Below are 25,763 nucleotides of genomic sequence, written 5' to 3' on the forward strand. Positions count from 1 at the left end.
GCAAAGAGAGAGCTGATGACAAGGGGCAAGGTTCGGTTTATTTCACGAGGAAACGTGATGTTGCCATTTGTATGTATGTATTTTGAACTTCTTTCGCATCGTACGTAGCCAGCCGTGCTAATCGTGTCGTATAACATCCTCTGGGCCTGCTAGCACATGCTAATTTTATATATATATGTGGCCCACCTGGAATTATTGTTGGAAGAACTATGCTGTGACATGGATCATAAATGAAAAACATGAACAAAGAACAAAAACGGAACATTTCACAAAGAAGCTTGGAGGGCTACATGCTTGAACTTCCAGTGAGAGACAGACAATGGAACACGTGAATAAGACAATATGAACTCAAAATTAAAGTAAAAAATATTTATATTTTACCAAATAATGCCCATTGAGCTATATGGCCCTTTTTCCGAAGTTACCTGGCCACATGATAGCTCAACGAAGTTGCTTATCACGTGGAAATGTTTAGCAGCCAATTACTCTAAAACACATGTTCATTCTAAATGTGGAGGGAAAAACCAGAGGACCCGGAAAAAAATCCACGCGACCACGGGGAGAGACATACACACTCCAGATTTACAGACATCAGGGTCGGGATCGAACCCACATCCTCCTTCATACCAGGCTAGGTAGTTAACATCCTGCCACTGCGGCACCCCAAGCATACACAGGTAAGAGACATCCCTGGAAGGGATGATTGCCGATGTTCGTGAATGATAAACAGCTTGGCAGCCAAGGATGGGACGTGTCCAATGGGACGTACACCAAGGAGTTGGATCCATACAGTCGTCTCATGCGCCAGTGCTAGGTGGCCGACCGATGTGTTTTTGGGTCGTGCCGCATGCTAACCTACCCAAACCCACCCGCCCGCAGATCTCGTCGCTGCAGACGCAGCTGGCGCAGCACGAGGAGGGCGTGCGCACCGGCCGCCACGAGATGGCCGAGGCTCAGGCGCTGCTCGCGAGCCTGCGGCAGCAGCGCTCGCGGCTTGAGCAGGAGGTGCAGGCGAGCGGCGCGCGCCTCGACGCCGTCACCGCCTCCGTGGCGGAGGCGCAGAGCGAGGTGGGGCAGGTGAGTGGCCGGGGTCCGATTCGGACAACTCGATGGTTTGCCGCAATTCTGGCGACAGCGATTGGCGTCCAGCATCGATTGTTTTGTGGGTTTTTTCTCTCCCGCTGTTGATGGGTTTGGCGGAGGCGGTGAACCCGTAATGATTGACCACCTTCCCCCCCCCCACTGCCCTTTCCAGAGGTTCTATAAATTGCCACAATAGCAGGATTGTGATATGATTCGAGAATCAATTACGTTTTGTCTCGGTGATGATGGGCCTGGTGGGGGCAATGAACGTGTAAGATCCACTCGCCTTAACTCCCACGTTCCGGCTCAGTGAATTGCCATGATTAGATGTCCTCATTTGATTCAAGATGAGATATTTATTTCATGTCTTTTGTTTTGCCAAATCACGTTCATTTTGTTGTGTTTTTGTCTCTTTTGGTCCGAGACTCTATAATAGCTTTGGGTCCCTTTGCCCAAATGCAATAACAAAGTATAGTTTGCAGAAATAATCCCCAATAGATTCCCACATACACAATTTCATTCACATGACGATTTTGGTGAAATTAAATATAACTGATGATTTGTCATATGCCGGGTGGGTGATGTCTTGTATTCTCACTCTCGTGTGTATCACTGTGCAAGTGTGAATGTGTATGTGTGTGTGATTACTGTGTGTGGGTAGCGGTAGTACAGCAGTTAGCACGCCATGCTACGAACCCAGAAACTCGAATTCGCCAACAATAGTGACGATTATCTCAACTGGTCATGGGCCTCAGCCTCAAATGAGGACCTGGGGCGAGGCGGCCGAGCGTGGTGCTGGCCACACTACCCCATCGCGTGCCGTGCTGGCCTTAATAGGTGCTCACTAACAGTACTTAACCCAACAGTCCGTTAAGGCAATATTGGGGAGCTTTGTCTTACTGTTTTTGTGTACGGCCTTATTTGATGCTTGCTTTAACAGCACTTGCCGAAACAATCTGTTAAAGGCTGAATGGGGATGTTTGTCTTTGTATGCAAGAGTGGTGATGGTAGTTAGTGTGTATCTCAAGCCTCATACGTTCCCGTAACCTCTAGTGGACTTATGTACGTGTTCTCGGGATATGTTTCAGATTTCAGATATTCGGATCTTAGGGGCAATTTCATATATTTTTAGGATATTCGGTTATAATTTTACTTGTCTTCTTCGTGCTGATGAAGGGGACCTCACCCAATGGCACGTGACACCACTTTTGTCAGGAAAAGTGAGGAATTGGTGTAATATTAATGACATTACTTACGATGTTTTCGGATAAAACGGAAACAAGCTACTCTTAAGATAATCCGAATCTTCACATCTAGGCCACATTTTATGTATTTTTCGGATTACCCTGATCATCAGCAATATGGCCAAAATACAGGTGGTCTCTGGTTTACATCGGTCTGAATTACAACGTTTAAGTAATGCCACCATGGATCAATTCATGATGCAGAAACTTGATTTACGACGCATCTTCCAACACTACTTTGAACACATTTGAATCGAGTCAGTCTCATTTCTGATGTGACTGGGTGTGGAGCTTTCATTATTTTCAAGTGTTTTTGTGGATGTTTACCGATGAAGCCCTCTTAAATATGGCTGATAAAAGGAAAAGCACATCGGCAAGTGGCATTTCAACTGTCTGTGGGAAAATAGGGTTTGATTTACGACGGGGTTTCCAGGAACTTATTGTGTCGTAAAAGCTTGGACCGCCTGTATTATATACACTGCACGTAAATATCTCTCCGATTATTGCATCGGCAGACCAAGGTGTGCTTGACGGAGCTCATCCACAAGAGCGAGCGACGCAGCATCCGTCGCAGCGTCAGCCGCCAGAGCAACACGAGCACCAAGTCGTGCTCGCCCGTGTCGCCCGGCCCGCCCGGCACGCCGCCCATGCGGGCCTTCCGCTTGCCGTCCACCACCACCGCCGCCGCTGCCATCACCGCCAACAACAACAATGCCGTTAACAACAATAACAACGCCGTCGCCACTGCCCCGCGCAACACCACTCCCAGCGGCGCGGAGAACGGCGAACAACCGGATGCGGAGACGAGCAGCCTTGGGGAGGCGGTGGATGGCAGAACGTCGTCCGATCACGACCGCGCGGCCGTCGGCGCCACCGTGAGTCGGCCGGACCGCGTCGGCCTCTCATTGACGCATTCTGGCCCCGGCTTGGCAGCTAGCTACCGTTACCGCCGCATTCATTGGAGTCACTTGTCTCTCATCACGGTGGCGAGATGTTAATTACCTCGCCTGGTATACAGGAGGTCGTGAGTTCGATCCTGATGCCTGTAGATTTGGAATTTGCATGTTCTCGCCGTGGTCGCGAGGATTTTTCTCCGGTTCCTCCGGTTTTTTTCCTTCACATTTAGAATCAACATGCATTTAGAAAATTTGGCTGCTATAATTTTCCACTTAATAAGCAACTTAGTTGAGCTATCATTTATACCTCAGTGGCCCTTGTCTGGTAAAAAAATATATATGTTTGTTTCATAAGTTGTTTAGAGTACCTCCAAAAACAAAACTGCACATTGGAAAGCATTGTGTAATTCGTACAAATGCACGCTTGTATTTCCCCCTTCTGTTTCTTGTTTTGTTTACCGTTCTACCATCTCCCGCAGACCAACAGCAGCCCGGTAAGTTCCATGAGTGGGCTGAGCGTGAGTTCCGGCATCACAGAAACCAAGATGGAGGAGAACAACCCGGATCTGGTAAGCAGGCATGCCAAGATTCTACTTGAGACCAACTCGTGATGTATGAAATACGTCTATGGACACATATGTGGGATGGACAGCAATAGGAAAATTAAAAGTGTCTTGTTCAGAAAAATGGCAAGAACCAGAAATAGAGGAAGACCTAAAAGAGAATAGCTTGATGACGACATAAGAGATTGATGCCAGACAGATGTGCACTACTTGAGCATGCTGGCACAAGACAGAGGAAAAGTGGAAAGAAATTACGAAATGTGCAGTGGATACCTATGGGATATCTGCCTATGGATCATGATGATGATAATGTTTTTGTTTAATGCACTGCTGAACACAGCCAATTAATTAGGCTGTCACGTGGTAAACAAACGTGCATCATGATGCTGGTTGTGACCACCAGTGAAACGTCCAATTACCCAATTGTGAAATGTTGTGCAGATCGCTCTCCAGCAACAACAACACACATATTGCGCTACTGAAGCGGTCATAAATTGGCCACATTTGTTCATCATGCGACAGATTTATTAATTAGGTTGTGTCGGGTGGAGGAACAGGAGGAGTTGGGTGTGCGACACACATTTTAAGTACGCCATCTGACCGGGGAGAACAACGACACAAAAACAATGATGAATCGGAGATGTTGTTTTTGTCAATGGACATGCATCGCACTACCTCTGCCACGAACGTTTGATCGTGTCCCAGAGCACTGGGCTTGTTGTTGCTCATACGCGTGTGTGTCCAACGCAGTACCTGGTGTCGTGTGTAAACATCGCCACTCGGGAGACAAAGGCGGCCGGACGTAGTTCTGGCCACCCACCCCCTCGTGTGCCGTGCCGGCTTTCATAGGTGCTCGCTAACAGCACTTGCCCCAACAGTCTGTTCAGGCTATACAGAGGGTTTTTGTCTTTGTCCATCGCAGGATGATCCGTTCCGCAGCGCTCCACCCATATTTGCAGACTCTTCACTCTTCTCCTCCAGCGACCCGTTCAAGGCAGACGAAATATTCAAAGACCCCTTCAAAGGCCGTAAGTCGTTATTTTCTCCACTGCCCCCTCAATACCTATGCTGGAGACACAGGAGGCTGCACATGTACACACAGACAACAGACAGTTATGTACCAAGTATGTACGAGTGTGTCTAGGTGAAGCCACCCGTGCGTCGATGGATAATTTCCCAGTGCCCCTTGTAAATACGTTTTGATTATCTGCTGTTCTTGCCCTTCAGATGACCCATTTAAGAGTGACCCCTTTGCAACGGACGACACTTCTCCAGGTATTCGTCCAATACCGAGCCAGTTTTGCACTCACCTGCGCCCTCAGCCCTCCGTTATATATTGTGTTATACAAACCATCGTCGGCTCTGTCGTGGTTTTTTTAATTGCCGCCCATTGCAAAAAGCTTAATTGGCACGAGCCGTTAGAGCGCTCGACTCGGAACCTAATCAGGTGGTTAACTTGGCCCATCATCACACAATTAGTACCGGCGTGTTGGAGGAAGCCAGCAGTGGTTGTCCTGTGAACAAGACTGCACCTTACCGTATGAACTTGGAATTTCCACTCGTGACTAGGGACAACTGGCAAGAGCCAATCTCCCTTGGGCTCCCAACATATCGAAGCCATCGAAAAACCGACCGAGCAACCAATAAAATTCAACCAACTGGTGTAATTTTCGTGCGATGGAGAGCTCACATCCCACGTTGCTGTCACACGCAGGCTTCTCGTCGGACCCGTTTGGCGGAGACCCCTTCAAGGACAGCGACCCGTTTGCGGCGAGCGAGCCGGAGGAGAAGTTCTTCAACGCGAGCGCCGTTCCTGCCGCGGCGCCAGCTGGGAACAGCAGCAGTGACAATGGCAGCGCTGTCCCTGCCTCCCAGGACGACCCATTCAGCGCCTTGAACTCTGACCCCTTCGTCATGACCGTTGAGACCTCTACCGCTCCCACCGATTCTGCGGTACGCTCCAACATGGTCCACCCTTTCCATTCTGCGATACGACAAAGATATATATTTTTGAAATAATATGTTCAAAGAAACCTATATACGTGACTTTACCGAAAGACCCAAGAATATGAATTCCTGCAGTCACGAAAGCTTTAAGTCACGATAAAGTTACATTTGAACTAAAACAATTTTTATTCTACCAGGTAAGGCCCACTGAGCTATGTAGCTCATTTACTGGTAGGAACCTCCTGGTTACACCAGCCCACAGGGGATTATTGTGTCCGTCCGTCGTGCAGGGAGGGGCTGGGTTGGGAGGGAGGGACTGGGTGGGGAGGGGAGGGTGGGCAGGGTGGGGCTGGGTGGGGAGGGGAGGGTGGGGAGGGGCTGGGTGGGAAGGGTGGAGCTGGGTGGGGAGGGGCTGGTCACCCCGTGGTGCCCTTATAAAACTCAACGTTTAACATACTCACGCCGGCTTGTGCCCGCCCTCACAGTCGGGCATATTTGCGGAATACACCACGCCGCCGTTGACCCTGGCCATTGACCGAGCAACCCAACGTTCCTACCAGCTCCCTCCGCAGGAATGTGTCTTCATAAGCAACCTGGCCACAAATGATAGCTCAATGAAGTGACTTATCATGTGGAAATGTGTAGCAGCCAAATACAATACACAGATGTTTCTAAATGTTGGAGGGGTAACCCCAGAGGACCCAGAGAAAAATTTACACGATCACGGGGATTACATGCAAACTCCAAATATACAGTCGGGATTGAACCCACAACTTCCTTCATACCAGGCAAGGTAGTTAACATCTCGCCAATGTGGCGATGTGCTGTCATCTCCAAACTTACCATGAAATATGCTTTTTTATATAGTGCCCTTGGCTAATCAAGAAAATTCTCAATGTATTTTTAAATATTAAGAATTTGAATTTTGAAGGCTCATATCATCTGTAAATACCAATGCGGTGTGCATGGAAAGCAAGAGGTAAATCAGAATCAGGGCCAACGGCCAGAACTAGGGGTTAAAGTCCAATTTAAATATAAATAAAGTACCGATTTGAAGGTCTTAAGTTCCAATTTTAAGGACAATCGCATTCATCGCAATCTGCCCCCCACATCCCTGCCGTGTATCCGCCACTGGCTCAATGTAATATTAATAACAGTTCTAAATATTTAACAAAGACATATTCACTAAGAGCTAAGTAGATTTTTTTTTTCAAATCAAGATGAATTTGCTCGTCCATCATAGCAACCTGAGGAAGGAGTAAAAATGTAAGATTGTATGAAGTCATTGCTCAATTTTGTTTATCTCAGATTTCTTCAATGAGTCCAAAAGCTCAGTCAATCCACTGCTGGATGAGGTTCTCCCCCCGACACCACGTGGGTCATAGTGGTCCTTCGGACATACTCGATCACGGCGATTGGTGCGGTTTGGTGAATTTGGGCAGCACAGATTTCTGGAGACAACGACACGGCAGTGGAATGTTTCATCTTCTTGGTTCTTTCGGTAAAGTTACGTAGAAGGGAAATAATAAAATAATAAAAATAAACATAATAAAATAATTATCACGACGTTTCGGCCACAACGCAAGCAGCCGTCCTCAGGTGAAGAACAGGTCTTAGAGTCGCGGCATCTCTTCAGAAAGGTGAGAGACTCGATTAGCTATTTATATTTTATTATTATTTTATTATTTTCCTTTTACGTGACTTTACCGAAAGAACCAAGAAGATGAATCCCTGCAGTCACGAAAGCTTTAAATCGAAATTTAACGGCAGTGGAATGTTTTCCCGCTCTACCCTCTGCTGCCCACCGCGTAGTGCTGCAAGCCCGATGACAGCCTCGTTGTTGGGCATGGTGGTCGCCCATCCAAACGCTGCGTGGGCCCAAAACCTGCTTAGCTTCTGGGATCTGAAGAGATCGGGGCACATCCTGCTTGATTTGCTCATCAAAACTTATTTGATATTTTTGGTACATTTTTCGGTGCAGATTGGTCAAGAATACCACGATGTTTGTCATTTATACGTTTAGTTTTTATACGATTGCTTGTTTTTTTGCGTAATTTTTATTTTCTGATGTGTTAATTTACATAATAATGGATAGGATTTAGCCCTTAATATGATTACTCATAATTATTGTACAACGTTGTGAGATGCAATTAGCATGAATTACACTCTTTAAAACTTAAATTATTGTTGTTATACACAAGGCAGAACACTCAAACTTGGTACGCACAGGGTGGTGCAAGTTCCCTCGTGCGTGTGTACGTTTCGAATTTCATGACAAGTGAAAATGCACGAATATTATTTTCGTTATCTGTTGTGGTTATTTTTCTTAGGATCCGTTTAAAAGCAACGACCCCTTCAAGCCAGGAGGAGTTACGATTGGCAAGGCCTCTGGTGAGTTTGCCTGCTACGCATTGGGTAGCTCTGCTGAGTTGGGCGGCCAGACGGCTCGGCAGTAGCAAAGCGAAAACAGCTCGCAGTCGGAAGGTTACGAGTTCAAATCTAGGTTTTTTGGATTGGCTCAGCCCATCATCCGTCCATGTCCCGTAAAATAAGTACAACTTAGTGGAGAAGTCAACAGTGATCTATGGAATAGCTTCACCCGCAGCCAGGGAATGTGGAATTTCCGGCAGTGGCTCAGTGCTGTAAACAGGATATGAGCACCGCCTCAATGCTTATTTGAGCAGCAGCAGGAATTCACTTTGAGTGGTGTCACCATGGAGGGGGAGTTGGGAGACTCTTTGGCCATGTTAGGTGGATTTGTCAGCTTAGACCGTTGTTTAGCGTCGGGCAGTGACAGCTAAAGGGTTGAGGCTCTGGCCCTACTTTTTGGCCATGTTGGGTGGACCTATTGGCTTGGATCAGGGAGTCGGCAACCAAAATAACAATTCGGTAAAAACAAAAAAGTATATTTAAAGAGCCACAATGCACTGCGATGAATACGCGACGGTGATCCTTGATCAATCACTATCACGAAGCAGTCTTTAAAGAGCCGCACGCGGCTCTGGAGCCGCAGATTGCCGACCCCTGGTTTAGACCGTTGCTCTGAGGCTCTGGCCCTGTGCTTAACTTCGGTTCATTGCTTCTTATACCCGCAGCCAGTGACCCCTTTGCGACAGTGGATGGGTTTGAAGATGTAGGCTTTGGCGACTCTTTTGCCGACTTCAGCCAGATGTCGGTAAGTGACGCACAGGGCTCAACACTCTAAGGCGCTTGTGTGCACAGACAAAGATCCCCCGTGTAGCCTACGGAGGCTGGCACCGAACATGAGGGGGTGGCTGGCCAGCACCACGCCTGGCCACCTTTGTCTCCCCAGTACTATTGCATTAACACCGCACCACGCACTCATTCAGAATCAGAATCTTTATTTAGACTGGAAGAATCCGATGAGCTATGAAGCTCTTTTTCACAATTGTCCAGTATATCTAGTATGGGTGGGTTGAAGTTGAGTCGACCTAGGGGAGGTCTAGGCCCAATTCAGATAATCGTCACCGATGTTAGCCGTGAGCAAGACTTGAACTCGGGTCGCTGTGTTCGGAGTGCAGTAAGTGATGTTGATAAACAACTGTTACGGCTAATAAGGCACATAGGGTGAGTGGTTTGGTGAGAACGATTCTTGGTCACATTTGTTTCAATGCTGCCGATGTTCATAGAAACACCGCAGTAGGTACTGATTCAGATGAAGACACTTTGGGCCACCTGTAGCATGCACTTGAAAGCCTCAAGCACCGTGCGCCACTTTTGAACTTGGCCATGCATTTAGCAGAATTGGGCTGTATGTGGCACCTATTAAGGACGAGGTGGTGGCGGAGAGGGTGGTGTGTCCAGAACCACGCCTGACCACCTTTCCTCCCGCTCTGTGGTGCTGACGTTTGCACACCGCACCACTTCACCACACAAGCACGTAATGTACGCACAACGTGAACAGCAGCGGCATTAAACAACAACAGTGGTAAGGACAAACACCAACATTGGTAGGGGTAATACCACGGAGAGAGGTGACTCTTTGGGCAAGGCCGCTCGATATGCCCGATCAGACCCGTTGCTCCGGTTTCTCCTTTCTGATTTTCCCTTCTTGCCCCCTTACCCGCCCAAACCCCGCCCCCCCCCTCCCCCCGGCAGTCGCCAACCGAGAACTTGCCTACTGAGGACGATAACAACGACGGTGCGGGCACGCCGCCGGAGCCTCCGCCGCGAACTGCCGCGGTCTTCGCGGGAGGGCAGCCGCTGGCCTCCTCCTCAATCGCCGTGGAGGAGTGGGCTGCGCTGGAGTGGGATGCGAAGGAGCGCGAGTCGCCCGTCGTTCCACCGCGCAAGAGCAAGACGCCCAGCCCCGTGGCGGTCGCCCCCAAGGGTGCGTTAGTGGCGACAGCAGCAACAACATTATCAGCATTGTCAGCAGCAGCAACATATCAGCATTGTCAACAGCAGCAACAATAGCGGTAGCAGCAGTAGCAGAGACACAAAAGCAGTCGGCGCAGAAGAAGTTGTTGTAGCAGAAGCTACAACAACAGAAGCAGAAGCTACAACAACTTCCTCTGCGACAACAACAGCAACACAACTCACAGCGGTAGCAGCAGTCAATAGTTGTAGTCTCTTACAATGGCTCAAATTGCTGCTCATGGCTAAAGTGCAGTTTTCCAAGGTCTGGTCAGGTCAGCCCTAAACTCAACTGTATCATTCTAAATCAACCTCTCTTCCTTGCAATTTTGACACCGCCTGCATTTTCCATTTGCCAGTTGCCTACAGGCAGAGCTGTCGTGAACACTGGTACAGTAATTCCTCGTTTGACACAGTAGATGCGTTCTTAAAAAGTGCCACGTCAATGCAAATTTAAATCACATTTGCACTTTCACATCAGCAAGCAATCATCCCATGGCGGTACAAAGAACTGTGATGAGGGTACACCACCACTACGTTACTGTGTCATTCCACATTCTGGATCATACGCAGAATTTCTACACCACTCAGCCGCGCGGCTCAAGAAAATCGTTTGTCGTCAACTGCTCAGAAACCGCGTTACAACAGTGCACGTTCTGAGTTGTGCAAAAAGCATTCCCGAATTGAAGAACCGCGTCATAGCGAAAAAGCGTTGTAGTGTGAGCACCACGAGTTATGCGAGGACTTACCACACAATTTCGGACAACCAATAGCCACCATTCGCCATGAATTGACGGTGACGTTACCACGACGCCTGCTCCAGGCCAGGTACACTTTGACAACACACAGAGTCGCACAGAGAGACAAAAATACATACAGGGGGAAGGAGTTGGCACTGAACTGCATTTAAATCCAGGCTCATGAATAAACCTGGTTCTCAAGAGGAGCAGGTTCCATATATGGCTCCAGTTCTCACCTGGTTTAATTGTTGAACTCGTTTTAGCCCGATCATGAATTACTGCATCAAATATGTCAGATGTTTTTGTTTTTCTGTTAATTTCGCCTGGGCCAACTTCTGACGGTTAACATCGTTTTATTTTTATATATATACACACACACACCTTCACACACACACATATATATACACACACACACACACCTTGACACACACCTTCACACACACACACATATATATACACACACATAAGGCGCCTCAGTGGCAAGACGTGAACTTCCTCACCTAGTATACAGGTCGTGGGTTCTTTCCCGACCATTACGCCTGCTGTACATCTTGAGTTTGAATTTTCCTCCTGTGGTCACGTGGATTTTTCTTTGGGTCCTCCACATTTAGAAACATGCATTTCGATTATTTGGCTGCTGTAAATTTCCACTTTCACTTGTGGCTAGGTCACTTCTGAAAAAGAGCTATACAGCTCAGTGGGCCTTACCAAGTAAAATAAAAAATAGTTTATAGTTTTTACATGTATAAATACACATTTACAATTGGTTGTGGATAGTGCAGAGTGATGTTATGGTTAGGGTTAGAATTATAAGCTTAGGATAGGGTTATGACCCATTGGGATTATAAAAACTCATCATACGCTTTCGTGGTACATTATGATTCATAAAATAAATAGGCCTCCGTTTGTTTCTGCCTCCACATTAAAAGTAAATATTGTTTTAGTTCATGAGGCGAGGGGCTTTCCTCACGAATATTTCCATTATTGCACTGTATATGAAGTGCTTTAGGCCAATAACATCTGGAAAACCGGCTATATTTGTTTTACAAGACTGACTCCTGATGAGACCCGGAAGGTCAGCACTGATCCAGAGTTTTTCTTGTTTGAACAAATGCTGTTGGATAACATTACTCTGGAACTGATGGACTAAAAAAAAATATTACATTTGTATGTGTGGAGACGAACAGAGATCTAATAATTTATTTAACCATAGGGGTGGATCGGTTGCACGGTAGTTAGCGCACCGAGTTATCAATCCCAACTCCATGGCAAGTAATATCTGAACCGGACCTGGGAACCCCCTTCACCAAGCTGCACTGACGATCATGGTGAAGTATGGTCAAATTATCTCCCTTGACTGATACAGCAGGAGGCTTTCATTCAGCAATAGACGGACAAGGGTATTCATATTTACGAGTAATGCTTCACAACATATCTATGCATTATTGCTTGTTCTGCTGGCTGGGTCCCCATCGTTTCGACAAAATGCCCTTGACAATAACAACTGGCCTCCCCAGCAGTCCATGCGTGTTTAACGAGACTGCCAGATGAGAACCTGAAGAGCGAAACTCAGTCCTGAGCTTTCTTTGTTTGAACACATTCTACAAGATAACATTTTACTCTGGAAAGCCCTGTTGTGCTAAAATAGTTTTTTTTTATGGAGAGATATGAACAGATGTTGATTTTCTGACTTTATTACCCATTACGATATTAGGGTTGGCATAAGTGCTGGGATTATGTCTACGGTTTGGGCTGGACTTATTGATAGAGCTCATGTTGATACTGAGTGTATTATTGCAGCTTGCCATTATGCGCAGGATATGATTTTTTATTACTGCTGCCACTGCTGCAATGCCACCACTTGCCAACCATAACATCTGCCCTTCCCTTGGTAACGTCGTAAGCTTTTGCAATAATATGGGCAGTGCCACAAATTCGGCAGCTTCACGGCCAAAAGTTCACGATCGTCGTGATAATAAATATCTACGGGGTATCATTTGGAAGGTGATTAAATAGTTTTTTTTTATTTGGATTATTTATGGAATAGGTTTATGACTTGACTTTGTACTATGAAACTAAAAAACTTTGTATTTTATTTTACTAGATAAGGACGACTGAGCTATGTCGCTCTTTTTCAGAAGTGACCTGGCCACAAATGATAGCTCAATTAAGTGGCTTATCACGTGGAAATGTATAACAGCCAAATACTCTAAATGCATGTTTGTAAATGTGGAGGGAAAATTCTGAGTACCCGGAGAAAAATCCTCGCCACCACGGGGAGAACATACGAACTCCACAGGTCGGAATTGAACCCACGACCTCTTGTATACCATGCGAGGTAGTTAACATTTCGCCACTGAAACTGAATGCACCATCACCCCGCCATGCGTGAAAAAGTCAGTTCGACTGAGAGTACGCCCGACACAACCGTAAATTATTTGCGACAACGGCAAGCAGCAGCGTTCGACCACAATGTGTACGTGAAAATCTGTTGCAAATCTATTCGGTGCTATTACTCACAAGCCCACGTTTACAGCTCTAAAAATATAATCAAAGCACACGTACAGCCCGATTCTCAATCCACTGCTGGATGAGGGCCTCCCCACCCGATATTGTTCATGGTCGTTTTTGACCATACTTCACCATGCCGCTCGGTGCAGGTTGGTGAAGGGTGGGGAGCATGGACGTGGGCATGTAATGGAGTACAATAGGCGTTGATGCACTGCCCTCTGCTGTCCACCATATGCAAATCACACCTTGTCACGCATTTTGTGGCAACGGTGGACTGAAAGAATTTACAGTAGGAGCAAGCTTATGTGTCTAGCATTCTTGGTGTGGTACAAAGGAAGTAATCATGTACTGCGTTGATACATTAACATATGTAAATATACACAGTATTACACAGTGTTTAGCGGGATCTTTGACTTTAAAGTTATTTGGTTCGCTAATTGTGACGTGTTGCGTTTTTAGAGGAAGTTCTGTCGCTCAAACGCAGCGAGTCAAGATCTGACAAGGCCGAGGTTGAACACAAGATCAGCAACACCTCCAGCCCGGATCCATGCACAGGTGGGAAATCTCTTCATTAACCAGCCATGCCCCATGTTTTATAACAACAACAGCAATTATAATCACAACAATATCAACTCGAGATGCTGCGCGGTGTTCGCTCGCTCTCGTGGAGAGAGAGGACGACCGATGAAGAAAATACAGTTACAGAAACGTGGACGCTTGAGGAAAGGGGACCAAAGACGTGAAAGAGTGCTTGCGTAAAGCAGCATGTGGAGGTGGGGGGCATGCTTCGAAATACTGATGGATGATGATGATGAATGTGTCCGCGTGCGAAGGTGTTTCCGGTGTGGGCAGCGACGCCGTGAAGGCGTTGGGGAAGCCGGGAAGCTTTGACGACCCCTTCGCTGGCTCCGACCCGTTCGCCTCCAACTCGCCCAAGAATCCGGCTGCCAACACAGGCAGCAAGTTCCCAGCGTTCAAAAATGTGAGTTTTGCCACCCGCCTGTGCGGTGTGTCGTCCTCGTCAGAATCGCGAATCGACATACACCCCGCTGCATCCAACCGGGCAAGTGTCCTCGGGCGACAAAGGTGGCGCTGGAGGGCCCGTGTTGAGTTCCAAGCGGCAAATTAGTGTTGTGTGTCTGTGCGTGTGCCAGTAGTAGCACTATGGAGGTCAGCGCGCACTGTGCCACGAACCCAACGACCTGGGTTCTATTCCTGGCCAAGATTGAGGACGGTGTCGAGTGGTATCTGAACCGGTCCTCGGTCTCCGCTAGGGTTACTCGGTCAGAATGAATTACCTGGTGTAGTGTGTAAGACATTAGTACTAGGGAGACAAAAGGTGGCCGGGCATGCACAAGTGTAAGTTCTCCGCGAAGATGGAGTGATGGTGTAATCGGCTCGTGTGCTGGAACTTGACGGACTTGTTCCCAGATCTGGGGTCAATTATAAGTGCAATTGCACAACAGTACTTTTAGCTGAAAATGACAATTACATTGTGATTGCAATTCATTAACAACTGCGATGTGTGCCGGGCGGACTGGTTGTTGTCGCCCTGCACGTGCTGGAGGAGGAGGAGGCTGTCACATGGCTCTGTGGCTACGTGGACCAACGTCCACTCGCTTATAACATTGACATTCTACATAAGTATTTAATTACTCATTTAACTTGCAAATCTGGTGCTCTCACTCTACAAGTCACGCGTAAAAGCATTCGCGAAATACATTAACGAAACGCGCCATTGTAATTGACGGCAGGTTTTGTTCGGTGCATCGTGATTCCCGCACCTTCGATTACCACGGTTGGCAACATACGATGCGAAAGAGGTGCAACATACGTGCATACAGCTGGCGACGGCTTGCGGAAGTCATCGTCCAGCAGTGACGATAGATCACGTCTGGACGACAGTGAGGATGATTCGCCCCTCGGGGTTTATCCTCAGCTGTAGCTCGCCCACCACCAAGTGAGGTGCACACCACCAAGTGAGGTGCACACCGCCCCAAATGGATACTGATTTGCCCGTCCGTCTGCGTCCGTGCCGTATGTCCGTCCGTGACGTTGGGCAAGCGCAGATCGTGAGCGAGGAGGACCAGCTGGCGTGGGCCAAGCGCGAGAGCGAGCGCGCCGAGCTGGAGCGCCAGCAGAGGCTGCGCGAGCAGGAGCAGGAGGAGCTGGAGCTGGCGATCGCGCTCAGCCAGTCCGAGTCGTCTTCGACCGCCTGAGCCGCGTCGAACCCGGACCCCCCCCCCCCCACCCTGACCTCGTCGTTGCAGCTCCCCCCACCGATCTCTCCCCCTGTCTCGTACTCTCTCAAGCTTCCCCCCACCCCCTTCCCAGCGGCTATCCGGCCGATCCCGATGACGATTGCTCGCCGAACGCCCGTCGGTGCGCTTTACGACAGGGGTGGAGAAGCTACGGCCCACGGGTCAGGGTTCGGCGCGGGGCTTCATTTCATCCGGCCCACAGTCGCCACACACAGTTGGCCTGCCGCTTCTAAACGGGGCGCTAAACGATATTTATCCGTCACCGCAAGCATCTTCGCCGCTCTTATCGGGCACTGGGGGGTAGAGATATTTTAAACCTGGCTTCGCTCTGATCCTAATTTTTGCTCGCCAAGTTCCTTTTGTCCACCGCGTGGGCTTTTCGCGGTGACAGAAGGACACTGAGGTGTGTGCGAACGTGTGAATGTGAATGTATGGCTCTGTCAAAGCTTGAGGTAAAGGTTCTCAACCTCCCGCTTTAAGGAGGAAGCGTGAAGAAACGAAACTATTTAAAACTACTAAACTATTTTTAATTTTACCAGGTAAGGCCCACTGAGCTGTGTTGCTTTTTTCTTGCAGAAGCGACTTGGCCACAAATAATAGCTCAACTAGAAGTGGTATATCACGTGGAAATTTATAGCAGACAGATAATCGAAATTCATGTTCAACCTAAATATGGAGAGGAAAACAGGAGGACCCGAAGAAAAATCCACGCGACCACGGGCAGAGAGAGACGCGCAAACTGCAAATATGCATCAGCCGTCAAGGGTCGGGATTGAACCTACGCACTCCTCCATACCAGGGACGGAGTTCCACCGTCGGATGAAAGACATCGACGCGGTGAATCGGGGCGTCGTGGCAGCTAGATTAACGTACCGACAGATGGTGGGACCGAGGGTTATCACGTGAATATTTTTGCGCGTAAGTTTAGCAGAATAACTTTCCTCCGCTCCTTGTTGTGCTTTTTAACGAACTCGCGGAAATTTTGACCGAGGGCGTTAATCGTGGTTTGGAGAAACTCACAAATACAATGCCTAAAAACGTATTTATTAGTATTCGATTCAATTAGAATGGCTGCTATTTCCCTACAATATTCTCTACATATTTCCACACGTTGCATGCTTTAGGGTAAGGGTTTCTGCAGCAGTTTAACATGTTAAAGGCATCAACGTGTAAACAAAAAGGATGCGTCTCATACGGTTTTCCCGAACAATTTTAATTGCTCTTTAGAGGTTTATCAGTGTTCATCAATATCTGGCGTATTTTTGAAAAACCACCTTGCAGTGGCCTTCATACGCCTAAGATTATGAACTCTATCTCGTATACATGCATCTCGGCATTTATTCTTCACCGAAAATTTTGAGCGAGAGCTCCGTTCGTCCCTCGTTAGCGAGGTGGAAAAGGGGGAGTGCAAAGCATCGCCGAAGAAAGGCGTGTGGACGAGACATTTTTCAGAAGATATCCTCCCCGGCGTTCGTAGCTGCGCGCGTGGTGGGAGGTGCTGGGATGTCTGAAGTTGAACTTGCTGCTTTAAACCTCCACTACATTGAATGTATGTTTCATTGGTGCCGCTGCCATTGAGTCGGGCTTGGTTGTTGTGTGTACCCCGTTGGTGGGTGTGTCTCTATGTGTACGTGTGTCTATGCGTACGCACGCGTGTGCTCGTGTGCGTGGGTACGTGTGTGGGTTCGATGTCTGTGACGGTAGGTGTTGCCGGTCGCCGTTGTTGAAACGTCTCTCCTGAAGCTCCCCACTCCTAGCGGTTGTTGTCCTCTGTTCGGGTCCGCCCAGTAGTTACGTGTTGCTCGCAACACACACAGGCCCTGGAATGTGCGCGTCGCTTCGTTGTGTTCTTGATGCAACAGCAACATGTGCGTGCGCACATCCTGTGTGTCTCGCTCTCTACATCTCTCTGTCTTATCAGAGTGTTTCTGTCCTTGCGTTTCACTCCGTGTGTATCCGTATCACTCTTTGTCCCTCTCTGACTACATATTTCTGAGTGACCGTCTCAATATTTCTACGTTTGTGCTTCTCCTTGCCTCTCTCCCAGCCTTATCCATGTCCGTGTGCGTTTGCCTCTTCGTGTTGAAACAGGACTGCTTTTAGATCAGCATCACGTGGAAGGGAGATTTTAATTGAGTCGCAGGCCGAGCAAGTCTTGGAAAACTGTGGACATTCTAGCCACTTGCATTTAAGCAATCTTAATGGACATATCAGCAGTGGGTGTATTGGGTGGCTGGGAGATTATGGTGTTTTGGGGATTCTCAATACATTCATTATCTGGCTCATCGGTAACATGAAACATCTTATTGTGGACATTAAGTCTCATTGCAGACCTGCTGTTACAACGTGACTGCTATTCCTGCGTGTGGTGTGACTCATCATCATCGTTTCGAGGTCCACTAAAATAGGTACTCCTGTGTGGGAAGTCATCAACATGCTTTTAACCCATTGATAGACTGGTTTTCGCCATGAGAATGTAGACGTTATCCCTTTGTCAAACGGAGCCGCCAAATGCTCATTGGAGCGTCAAGACACATTGATAAATCTCATACACTCCAGTGCTCCCGTTTTGCCTGACGGACTCATTGAAGCTACAAACCAACTCCCCCCCCACCCCACCCCCCATATACTTCTTCAGCGCATTCCGTTGCATCGCAGTGCTGCCGACTTCAATTCACGCGCCCGGTGCGATGAATGGTTTGCGCCGTTCGTTCGGTAACGCCGCGTTAGGGTAATAATGGGGCTTCTCAAAACTCCCTCGGCCCTTTCACCCCCCCCTCCATCCCCCCCCCTCCAACCCCTATCACAGCCGATCCTTTCACGTTGACCGATCAACAGACGGTTAAACCGTGGTAAGATTTGCCCGTGGCGATGCTGATGAACGCACGGGATTTAGTTGGGGGATTTTTTTTTTTGCCGAGCTTTGAGTTGCGAGCACACGGATCGTTCAAACCTGTGGCTTGCGCCCCTTGCCGGACACTTGTGAATTCAGTGACCGTGCATCCGACGGTTTCGCTTGAAAAGAGGGCGACGTAGCTATGGTCTGAACCACTTCCAGATGCAGTTTGATCGCAATATATATAACTGCACAGATACTTGCGTTAAGTGTCACGATGGGCAGCGAGATGCTCATTACATAGCGTGGACGTCGGGCGGACTCTGAGCGAACGAACTTTTCACCCACGCCGGGGATGGCGACGGTGCCGCTTTGGGTGTCGCGAACGCAGCCATCGCCGCCATCCACGGGCCACATTTCCTACAGCTGTGAATACTTCATAATGAAGGGGGGGGTTCTTTTTGGGGGGTTATTTTGCGTAAATATGTAAATGTCGTTAACCCGCCACCGGCCGACGCAGCCAATTAGTAAGGTTTGTCGTGTTAACAAAACGTGCCAATTAGTTAATAGTTCAGCACACCCCGGTGTGTTGAAGAGTAAACGCACAACATTTACAATTTACTCTCCAGCACACGTGCTGTTTGTGACAAATCTCACTAATTGGCTGTGTCGGGTGGTGGTGAGTTAAAGACACATTTGTATGCGATCTAACCCAACAAAAACACCTTTATTACGAATAATATTTGTCGCGAAAACCTGCTACGTGTTAAGCTGATGAATTGCTTAAACCTTCGCACTGACATTCCAAATACGTGTTATTAATTCGGGCGATGTTTGGAACCTTTTGGCGGCGGGGGGTTGGCTGGTCCTTGCTTGTGAAAGACAGCCAGCCCCGTGAGCGCGGTCTCGCACGAGTATCGGGGTAGTCGCCCGTTCTCGACACGGACAGAGAGACGGAGAGAGACCGCTCACGGGACGTGCGGCGCATGCTAACGCGCGCGGTAGGTTCGGATGGCGGGTCCTGAGTTTCGTGCCCGTGACCGGTTCGTTCGGTGAAGGTGAAGAAACGATCAAAGGCTGCTTTAAATGCAGCCCTCGGTGGTGGTGGTGGCTATCAGCCGCCGTTTGAGGAGTTGGGAGGGGTTAAGTAGCTGTCGCTTGCGTCTCTCCAGCCGACAACTACCTGCTTTATTTATTGGGTGGGTTGAGGGGTGGGGGGGGATTCATGTATACAAAGGATATAAAGGTGCGTAAAAGCACTTCACACGGATGTCAATAACGGCATAATGCTGTGAATAGCGCTGTACACTGCAATAGCGGAGCCGCTCGCTCTAACACTCGAGACCAGGCCTCTGGATTGTCAGAGCTAAACCTTGCACCCTAACCATGACCTAGGCTGTACTCTGCATGTGTGCGCCCCCTCTGTGTCAAACGGTTACTCTCGGTGCTTAAATAACCGCACGTGGGAAGCTATCGCGACGTCACAAGAGTGACGTGTCATCGTCCTGTGACGTCCCTCGCCGTCAGCTTGGTTTGGCGCACGCGGTGGTGTGCTGCTACCTGCGAAATGTCTTCGTCGCGAGCCGATATTACAACTGGGGTGTACCTTGGAATAAATGCGAAAACACACCACACACAAAAGCTAGCTAAACAATGCAATCGCACACCTATATGGCTTGGTTGTAGCCGCTTACCCCTGGAGCCGCTTGTATATGAGATGCTCGTGGAAGCTGCCCCGGTAGTCGTCGAGCGGAGAACGGTGGTCGATGGCGTTCAACACGTCTCGTGAACGTTGTCTGTCGCGTGTGATGTTGATTGTAGGTGGAGAAGCGAAATGAAATCCTCGCCGTAAGTTATTTTACCCAAACAATGGCATCTCGCTCCAGGGAGAGCCGCGCATCATCGATGATTTAGGTCTTCAGAATAAATTGTCTTTGAGTCGAGGACTGATACCTTCGCAAACTCGCACCCCAAACCCCCTCGGCTATTAAAGAGTCCAAAGTCGCCTGGCGTTCAAGGCAGAGGCCGTTTTCTGTTGTGCTCTGAGTGGCTTCCGAGAAGTTTTAGTTGCAAGTCAATGAGATAAGGAAACGGAGGAATACGTGCCGATAGATTTTCTTTTCGTAACCTATGGCTCACGGTCACCTTAAATCCAGACCTGGTAAAGACTAACCACTTTGCTTTCTTTTGCAATTAGGAAAAAAAATGTTTTAAATAATATATATACTGTATAATGAACAGGGAAGTGTGGCGCACAGATTTTGTAATGATGCATAAACACTATTACATAAGCCTGTTTGTACACTTAATATCCGAACTGGCTTCTCTCGGTGTGCTCAAAGTGTGGTTTTAAACTGCCCATGGGTTGTTGATGTGGTGTGAGTGTGTGTGTGTACATGCACCACGAAGGGCCCTGTGTATATGTGTTCAATTACCCAGCATTCGTGTGCGTGAAGTCGTTAATCCTACCTAATTGTATATTATACACTGTTCATTGTTAAATAAAGGTGCGTATGTTATAAAGTGAGCCGTCGAGGTCGCAGAGTTATTTTATGGCACACGTGCAGAGTGCGTGTGAATGCGTCTCCCCAAACTGGATACGGCCTTATCTTGGGGAGCGGTGGTGCAGCGGTTAGCGCACTGCGCTGCAAATCTATGAGACGACCCGAGTTCGAAACCCGCTCATGGCCGATTAATTATCAGTGACGATTATCTCGACCAGTCTTGCCGCCTGGTGCGATGTGTAAACATCACCACGAGGGAGAGAAAGGTGACCGGGCGTGGTGCTGGCCACCCCCGTGTCGTGCCGTCATTCACAGGAGCTAACAGGCCTTGCCCTAACAGTCTGTTAGTATTATAAGGGGGATCTTTGTTCGTCATCGACCTTCAGAAGTAGTTTTGAAATCAGCGGTTGTGTCCATTCCAAAACGCGAGGAGGTGCAGTGCGATTGTCAAGTGTTCGGAATGGAAATATATTCATCCTGTAACAGTTGGTTCAACCCCGATGAATGGAGTTAAAAATAACTTACGAACACCTTGTGAACGACCCAACACAATATCCCTGGGTTTGATCTTCCATGAAGCTCATGGTCCACCCTCAATCGCATCCATTGCACAAACCATGGCAAATGCGGATAGCTGATGCACAGATGGAAAATTTAAAACTGCCCATTGTGCAACTGTGGTGATCCAGTTCAGTTGAGTTAATTTATTAGGAATAGCCCTGTGAGCCATGCGGCTCTTGAATCGGGTGAAACCGCAACAAACAAAAACATGAACAAGAAAGATCTTAAAGTGACTACGCGCAACAGGAAAAAACCAGCAAAGTCTTCCAGAAAAAAACACCGTATATCAACGCTGTGTAAAAATCCCAGTGGGATGCAAGTCAAACAATAACAACCATAAGACAATTTAGATTAAAGTTACCAGCCTAACTGTACTACAACAAATAAATATAGCTAAACCAAAACTTTTTGAAATCACCAAAATAAAGCTATAAAAACAATGTAACAGTGATCATTGGAACTGTGATTCAAATTTAACAATAAACGAAATACAGTACATAACATGTACGATCAAACTTTGCAGCCATAGCTGGCAGCATGAGCCACTCCATATCAGCAGGAGTATCAGTAGGAGGATCAAAAATTTGCAATGCACCTCGAAAGATCAGCACACTATAATCAAAACTCAAGATCATACTTTGCAGCGGTCATCCGGAGCGATGCATTTGATTTCAAGCCACTGAATAGCAGTGGCAGCTGGGGGTGTACAACTCCTCTAGAGCAGCTTTGAGTGAAGATCTCAAAGATAGTGATCCAAGTTGCAGTTTATTGGCGGTAGCATTCCAGACCCTGGGGGCATCAATAGCAAAGGCCCTTCCTCCAGTATTTGTACGGCAATAAGGAATGTGAAGACCTTAGGTCACATTTGTTCAAAATAGTGAGGAGATCCAGCAGGTAGTCTGCTGATTTTTTTTGTAAGTACATCGTAAATAAATAAGATATGCACAAGCCGTCAATCATTAAGTGACATTAAGTTTGACCCAATGTAGAGATCGCAGTGGTGGGTCCTATATGGGCAGTTAAATGCAAATCCGAAGGCCGAGTGATAAATTGAGTAGCTCTACTACTATCGCACTATACTGCCTTCAACTTTTTTGAACGACTTGGTGTTTAAGGTTAGCGATTTGCAGAGGTGTGGACTCGAGTCATGTGACTTGGACTCGAGTCAGACTCGAGTCATGAATTTGATGACTTGCGACTCGACTTGGACTTGCATAACAATGACTTTGTCCCACCTATGAGATGTGGACTCGAGTCATGTGACTTGGACTCGAGTCAGACTCGAGTCATGAATTTGATGACTTGCGACTCGACTTGGACTTGCATAACAATGACTTTGTCCCACCTCTGGCGATTTGTCGTATTATCTGGCTGTATAGCAAATGAAAAAATACAATTACTTAACTATACAAGTAAAAAATGTGTTTAAATTAGTTTTTTGTATATTTAGGGCCCCTTTATAACAACATATGCTACAGGCCCCGCACTTCGCTCCCTCCGGCACTGCTGCAGTGGCAAATTCATTGGATTGTTGACGAGGCACCGAAATCTTCTTGGTTCTTTCGGTAAAGTCACGTAGAATGGAAATAATAAAAATAAAACATAATAAAATAATTCTCTCGACAGACCTGTTCTCCACCTGAGGACGGCTGCTTGCGTTGTGGCCGAAACGTCGTAAGAATTATTTTATTATGTTTTATTTTTATTATTTTATTATTTCCATTCTATGTGACTTTACCGAAAGAACCAAGAAGATGAATCCCTGCAGTCACGAAAGCTTTAAATCGAGAGGCACCGAAAGTTGAAACCAGTCCAGAGTTTGCATGCCCGGCAAAGGAGAGGACAACAGCGGAAACGACACTCCGCCAAAACTTTGCCGTGAACCTTCGCGAGTCGCCGTGGGTTTCTCGCGGGAGGAAGGAAGTTTTTATTTTTTCGCTTCCTAGGCAAATGCATTCCTTCGCCGTGACATCAGCCCGCGGCCAAAAACCCTGGCACGGCTGAGACGCATCGTGCATGTCAACTAAAAACGAAACCGTTGTTTTTGTTACGTGTGTTAGCAGGTAAGGCCCACTGAGATGTTGTACAGCTATTTTTTTCAGGAGCGACCTGGCCACAAAGGAGAGCTCAACAACGCGAAGTGGCTTATCGGGTGGGAATTTATAGCGGCCCAAAACTCGAAACGCGTGTTTCAAATTTGGAGGGGAAAAGCCGGAGGAAGATTTTTTTTTTAAGAATGATAATACTTTAAAAAAACTTAAACAAAATGTAATTAAAAAAATAACGCCAATGTTGAAATGAATTAAATCACCCTATGTGTCCTGACTTTTGAACCGCCCTGTATACTACTGCGTTTTTGCCTCTAAAAGTAGAATACCGGTGCAGTACTATTTTATGGGGAAGAGAGGTGAGTTTAAGACAACATCCTCGCTACATCACAAATGCAAAACTAAAAACTCTCCAGCAGTATGCGACTGGTCACCATCAAGAGCAGGAACCATGGGACATGACGACTCAATTCCCCATTCACAAACACGACAGAGGAGGCAATGATCTGGCTCAACCACCTCCACGTGAAACTACAGCTGTCGGTCAACATCGGCCACACGGAGAATACGACGACTAGGACGTACATCGTCCCCTCCCCTACCCTCACTGGCGAGCAACAGTTGCACGTGGAAGTGATTGCTTAGGGTGGGAAGTGGTGGTGGGGGGGGCATCTCAAACCAGCTGGGCTCGGAACAGACCGGGAGAGGGGAGCGAAGGGGGTCCGGGTTGAGCGAGAGAGACGAACGAGGAGGCGGCTGTGTGTGCCGTGTGTGCCGTGCTGTTGTGAGCAGGGCACGAGGAGCTGAGAGCGGTAAGTTGGGCTCAACGCCGTTGTGATTCACATGCTGGAGTGTGGTCGCGATGCTGCGTTGTGATGTAAAAAGTGGTGCGTGTGGCGTGGTGGTGGCTAAAGGTATTTTGCTGCGATCGCCAGTAACGGCGAACGGGCTCATGTCAGTGGCGAATACTTGAACCGGTCCTGGACCTCCCCTAGGTCGACTCGGTCTTAAGACACACACACACACACTGGGGAGACAAAGGCAGCGTGGAGTGCTGCTGGGTCAAATCACCCCTCCCGTGCGCCGTGCCGACCTCAATCGGTGTTCGCTAACAGCACTTGCCCAACCAAGAGCCTGTGTCGGCTATATGGGGAGTCTTTGTCTGTAGCTGTGTGTGTGTGTGGCTTGGAGGACAATAGTGATTCAAGGAGAAGGATTTGTGAATGTGAGCGAAGAGGCGTGTGTATGTGTGTATGTGTGGTGGGGGGGGCGGTAGTGTAGTAGCGGTTCGCGCGCCTGCGATACGAACCCAGCCAACAGAGTTTGATTCCCGCTCACGGTCAACTGGAGATTGTCTGAACCGGTCTTGCGCCGCCCCTAGGTCGACTCGGCCTCAAATGCTGCGATGCGTAAACATCGCCACTCGGGAGACAAAGGCGGCCGGGCGTGGTGCTGGCCACCCACCCCCTCGTGTGCTGTGCCAGCCTTCATGCTCACGAACAGCACTTGCCCCAACAGTTTGTCCAGGCTACACGGGGGGGGGGGGGGCTTTGTATGTGTGTGTTTGTTTCACTCTCTCGCTCGCTCGCTCCCTCCCGTCTCGCCTCCCCCTCTCTTTCTCTCAGCCCCTCTGTCTCCCAGTTCATTATTTCACTGAGACACAGGCGCCGCGCGCATTGGCCGGGCACATTGAAGCGTGTCTGACACGCTCCCCCCCCCCCATGGCACTGTCAGGCACCCAGCACACAGCCCAGTCCGGCTGTGGCTCTCAAGCACAGCGCCGTCGTTGTGTCCGCTCAGCTCCGCTAACAGCACTTGCCCTCACCACCCTTCCAACATTCTGTTGAAGGCTATACGGGGGAGCTTTGTCTTTTTGTCTACTCTGCGGTGTGAGCCAGAATCAGCTGTCCCCCCGTCCGAGTTCTGAACTGCCGAGTGAAGGTACCGACTCACCGCGGCATTCGTCAACTCGTTTCTGTTTGTCTCTTGCCGAAGCGTCTGCGAGTGTTGATTTTTTTATCAAGAAAGAAGAGCAATATTGCGATCTTAATTTTGGAGCTTTCGTGACTGCAGGAATTATTCTTTGGTTATTATTTATTTAATTTATTATTTTATCTTTATACGTGACTTTACCGAAAGCAATATTGCGGTCTGTTTTTCTTGCGGGTGTTGCGTTTTAAACGGTTGCGTAA

At 48.1% G+C, this 25,763-nt stretch overlaps 2 protein-coding genes across 4 annotated transcripts in view; both read left to right on the forward strand.

Moving 5' to 3' along the window:
- LOC144726665 (uncharacterized) overlaps nt 1–20,985 on the forward strand; it is an 84,715-nt gene extending 63,730 nt beyond the window's left edge. For all 3 annotated transcript variants that reach the window (XM_078605424.1, XM_078605425.1, XM_078605426.1), the window contains exons 15-26: nt 880–1,077; nt 2,843–3,202; nt 3,703–3,792; nt 4,709–4,814; nt 5,014–5,061; nt 5,501–5,739; nt 8,064–8,124; nt 8,829–8,908; nt 9,853–10,084; nt 13,821–13,916; nt 14,195–14,343; nt 15,431–20,985. In XM_078605424.1, coding sequence (XP_078461550.1) covers nt 880–1,077; nt 2,843–3,202; nt 3,703–3,792; nt 4,709–4,814; nt 5,014–5,061; nt 5,501–5,739; nt 8,064–8,124; nt 8,829–8,908; nt 9,853–10,084; nt 13,821–13,916; nt 14,195–14,343; nt 15,431–15,580 — 1,809 coding nt within the window. In that variant the 3' untranslated portion in view covers nt 15,581–20,985. The remainder of the gene's footprint in view (nt 1–879; nt 1,078–2,842; nt 3,203–3,702; nt 3,793–4,708; nt 4,815–5,013; nt 5,062–5,500; nt 5,740–8,063; nt 8,125–8,828; nt 8,909–9,852; nt 10,085–13,820; nt 13,917–14,194; nt 14,344–15,430) is intronic.
- Nucleotides 20,986–25,174: 4,189 nt separating this feature from the next.
- Nucleotides 25,175–25,763, forward strand: part of FREM1 (FRAS1 related extracellular matrix 1) — a 57,448-nt gene continuing 56,859 nt past the window's right edge. Inside the window, exon 1 of the mRNA XM_078605428.1 lies at nt 25,175–25,512. The gene's annotated coding sequence lies outside the window, so the exon portion shown is untranslated. The remainder of the gene's footprint in view (nt 25,513–25,763) is intronic.

Source organism: Lampetra planeri, chromosome 24 (assembly GCF_965212315.1).
Source record: "Lampetra planeri chromosome 24, kcLamPlan1.2.h2, whole genome shotgun sequence".
Classification (NCBI taxonomy): Eukaryota; Metazoa; Chordata; class Hyperoartia; order Petromyzontiformes; family Petromyzontidae; genus Lampetra; species Lampetra planeri.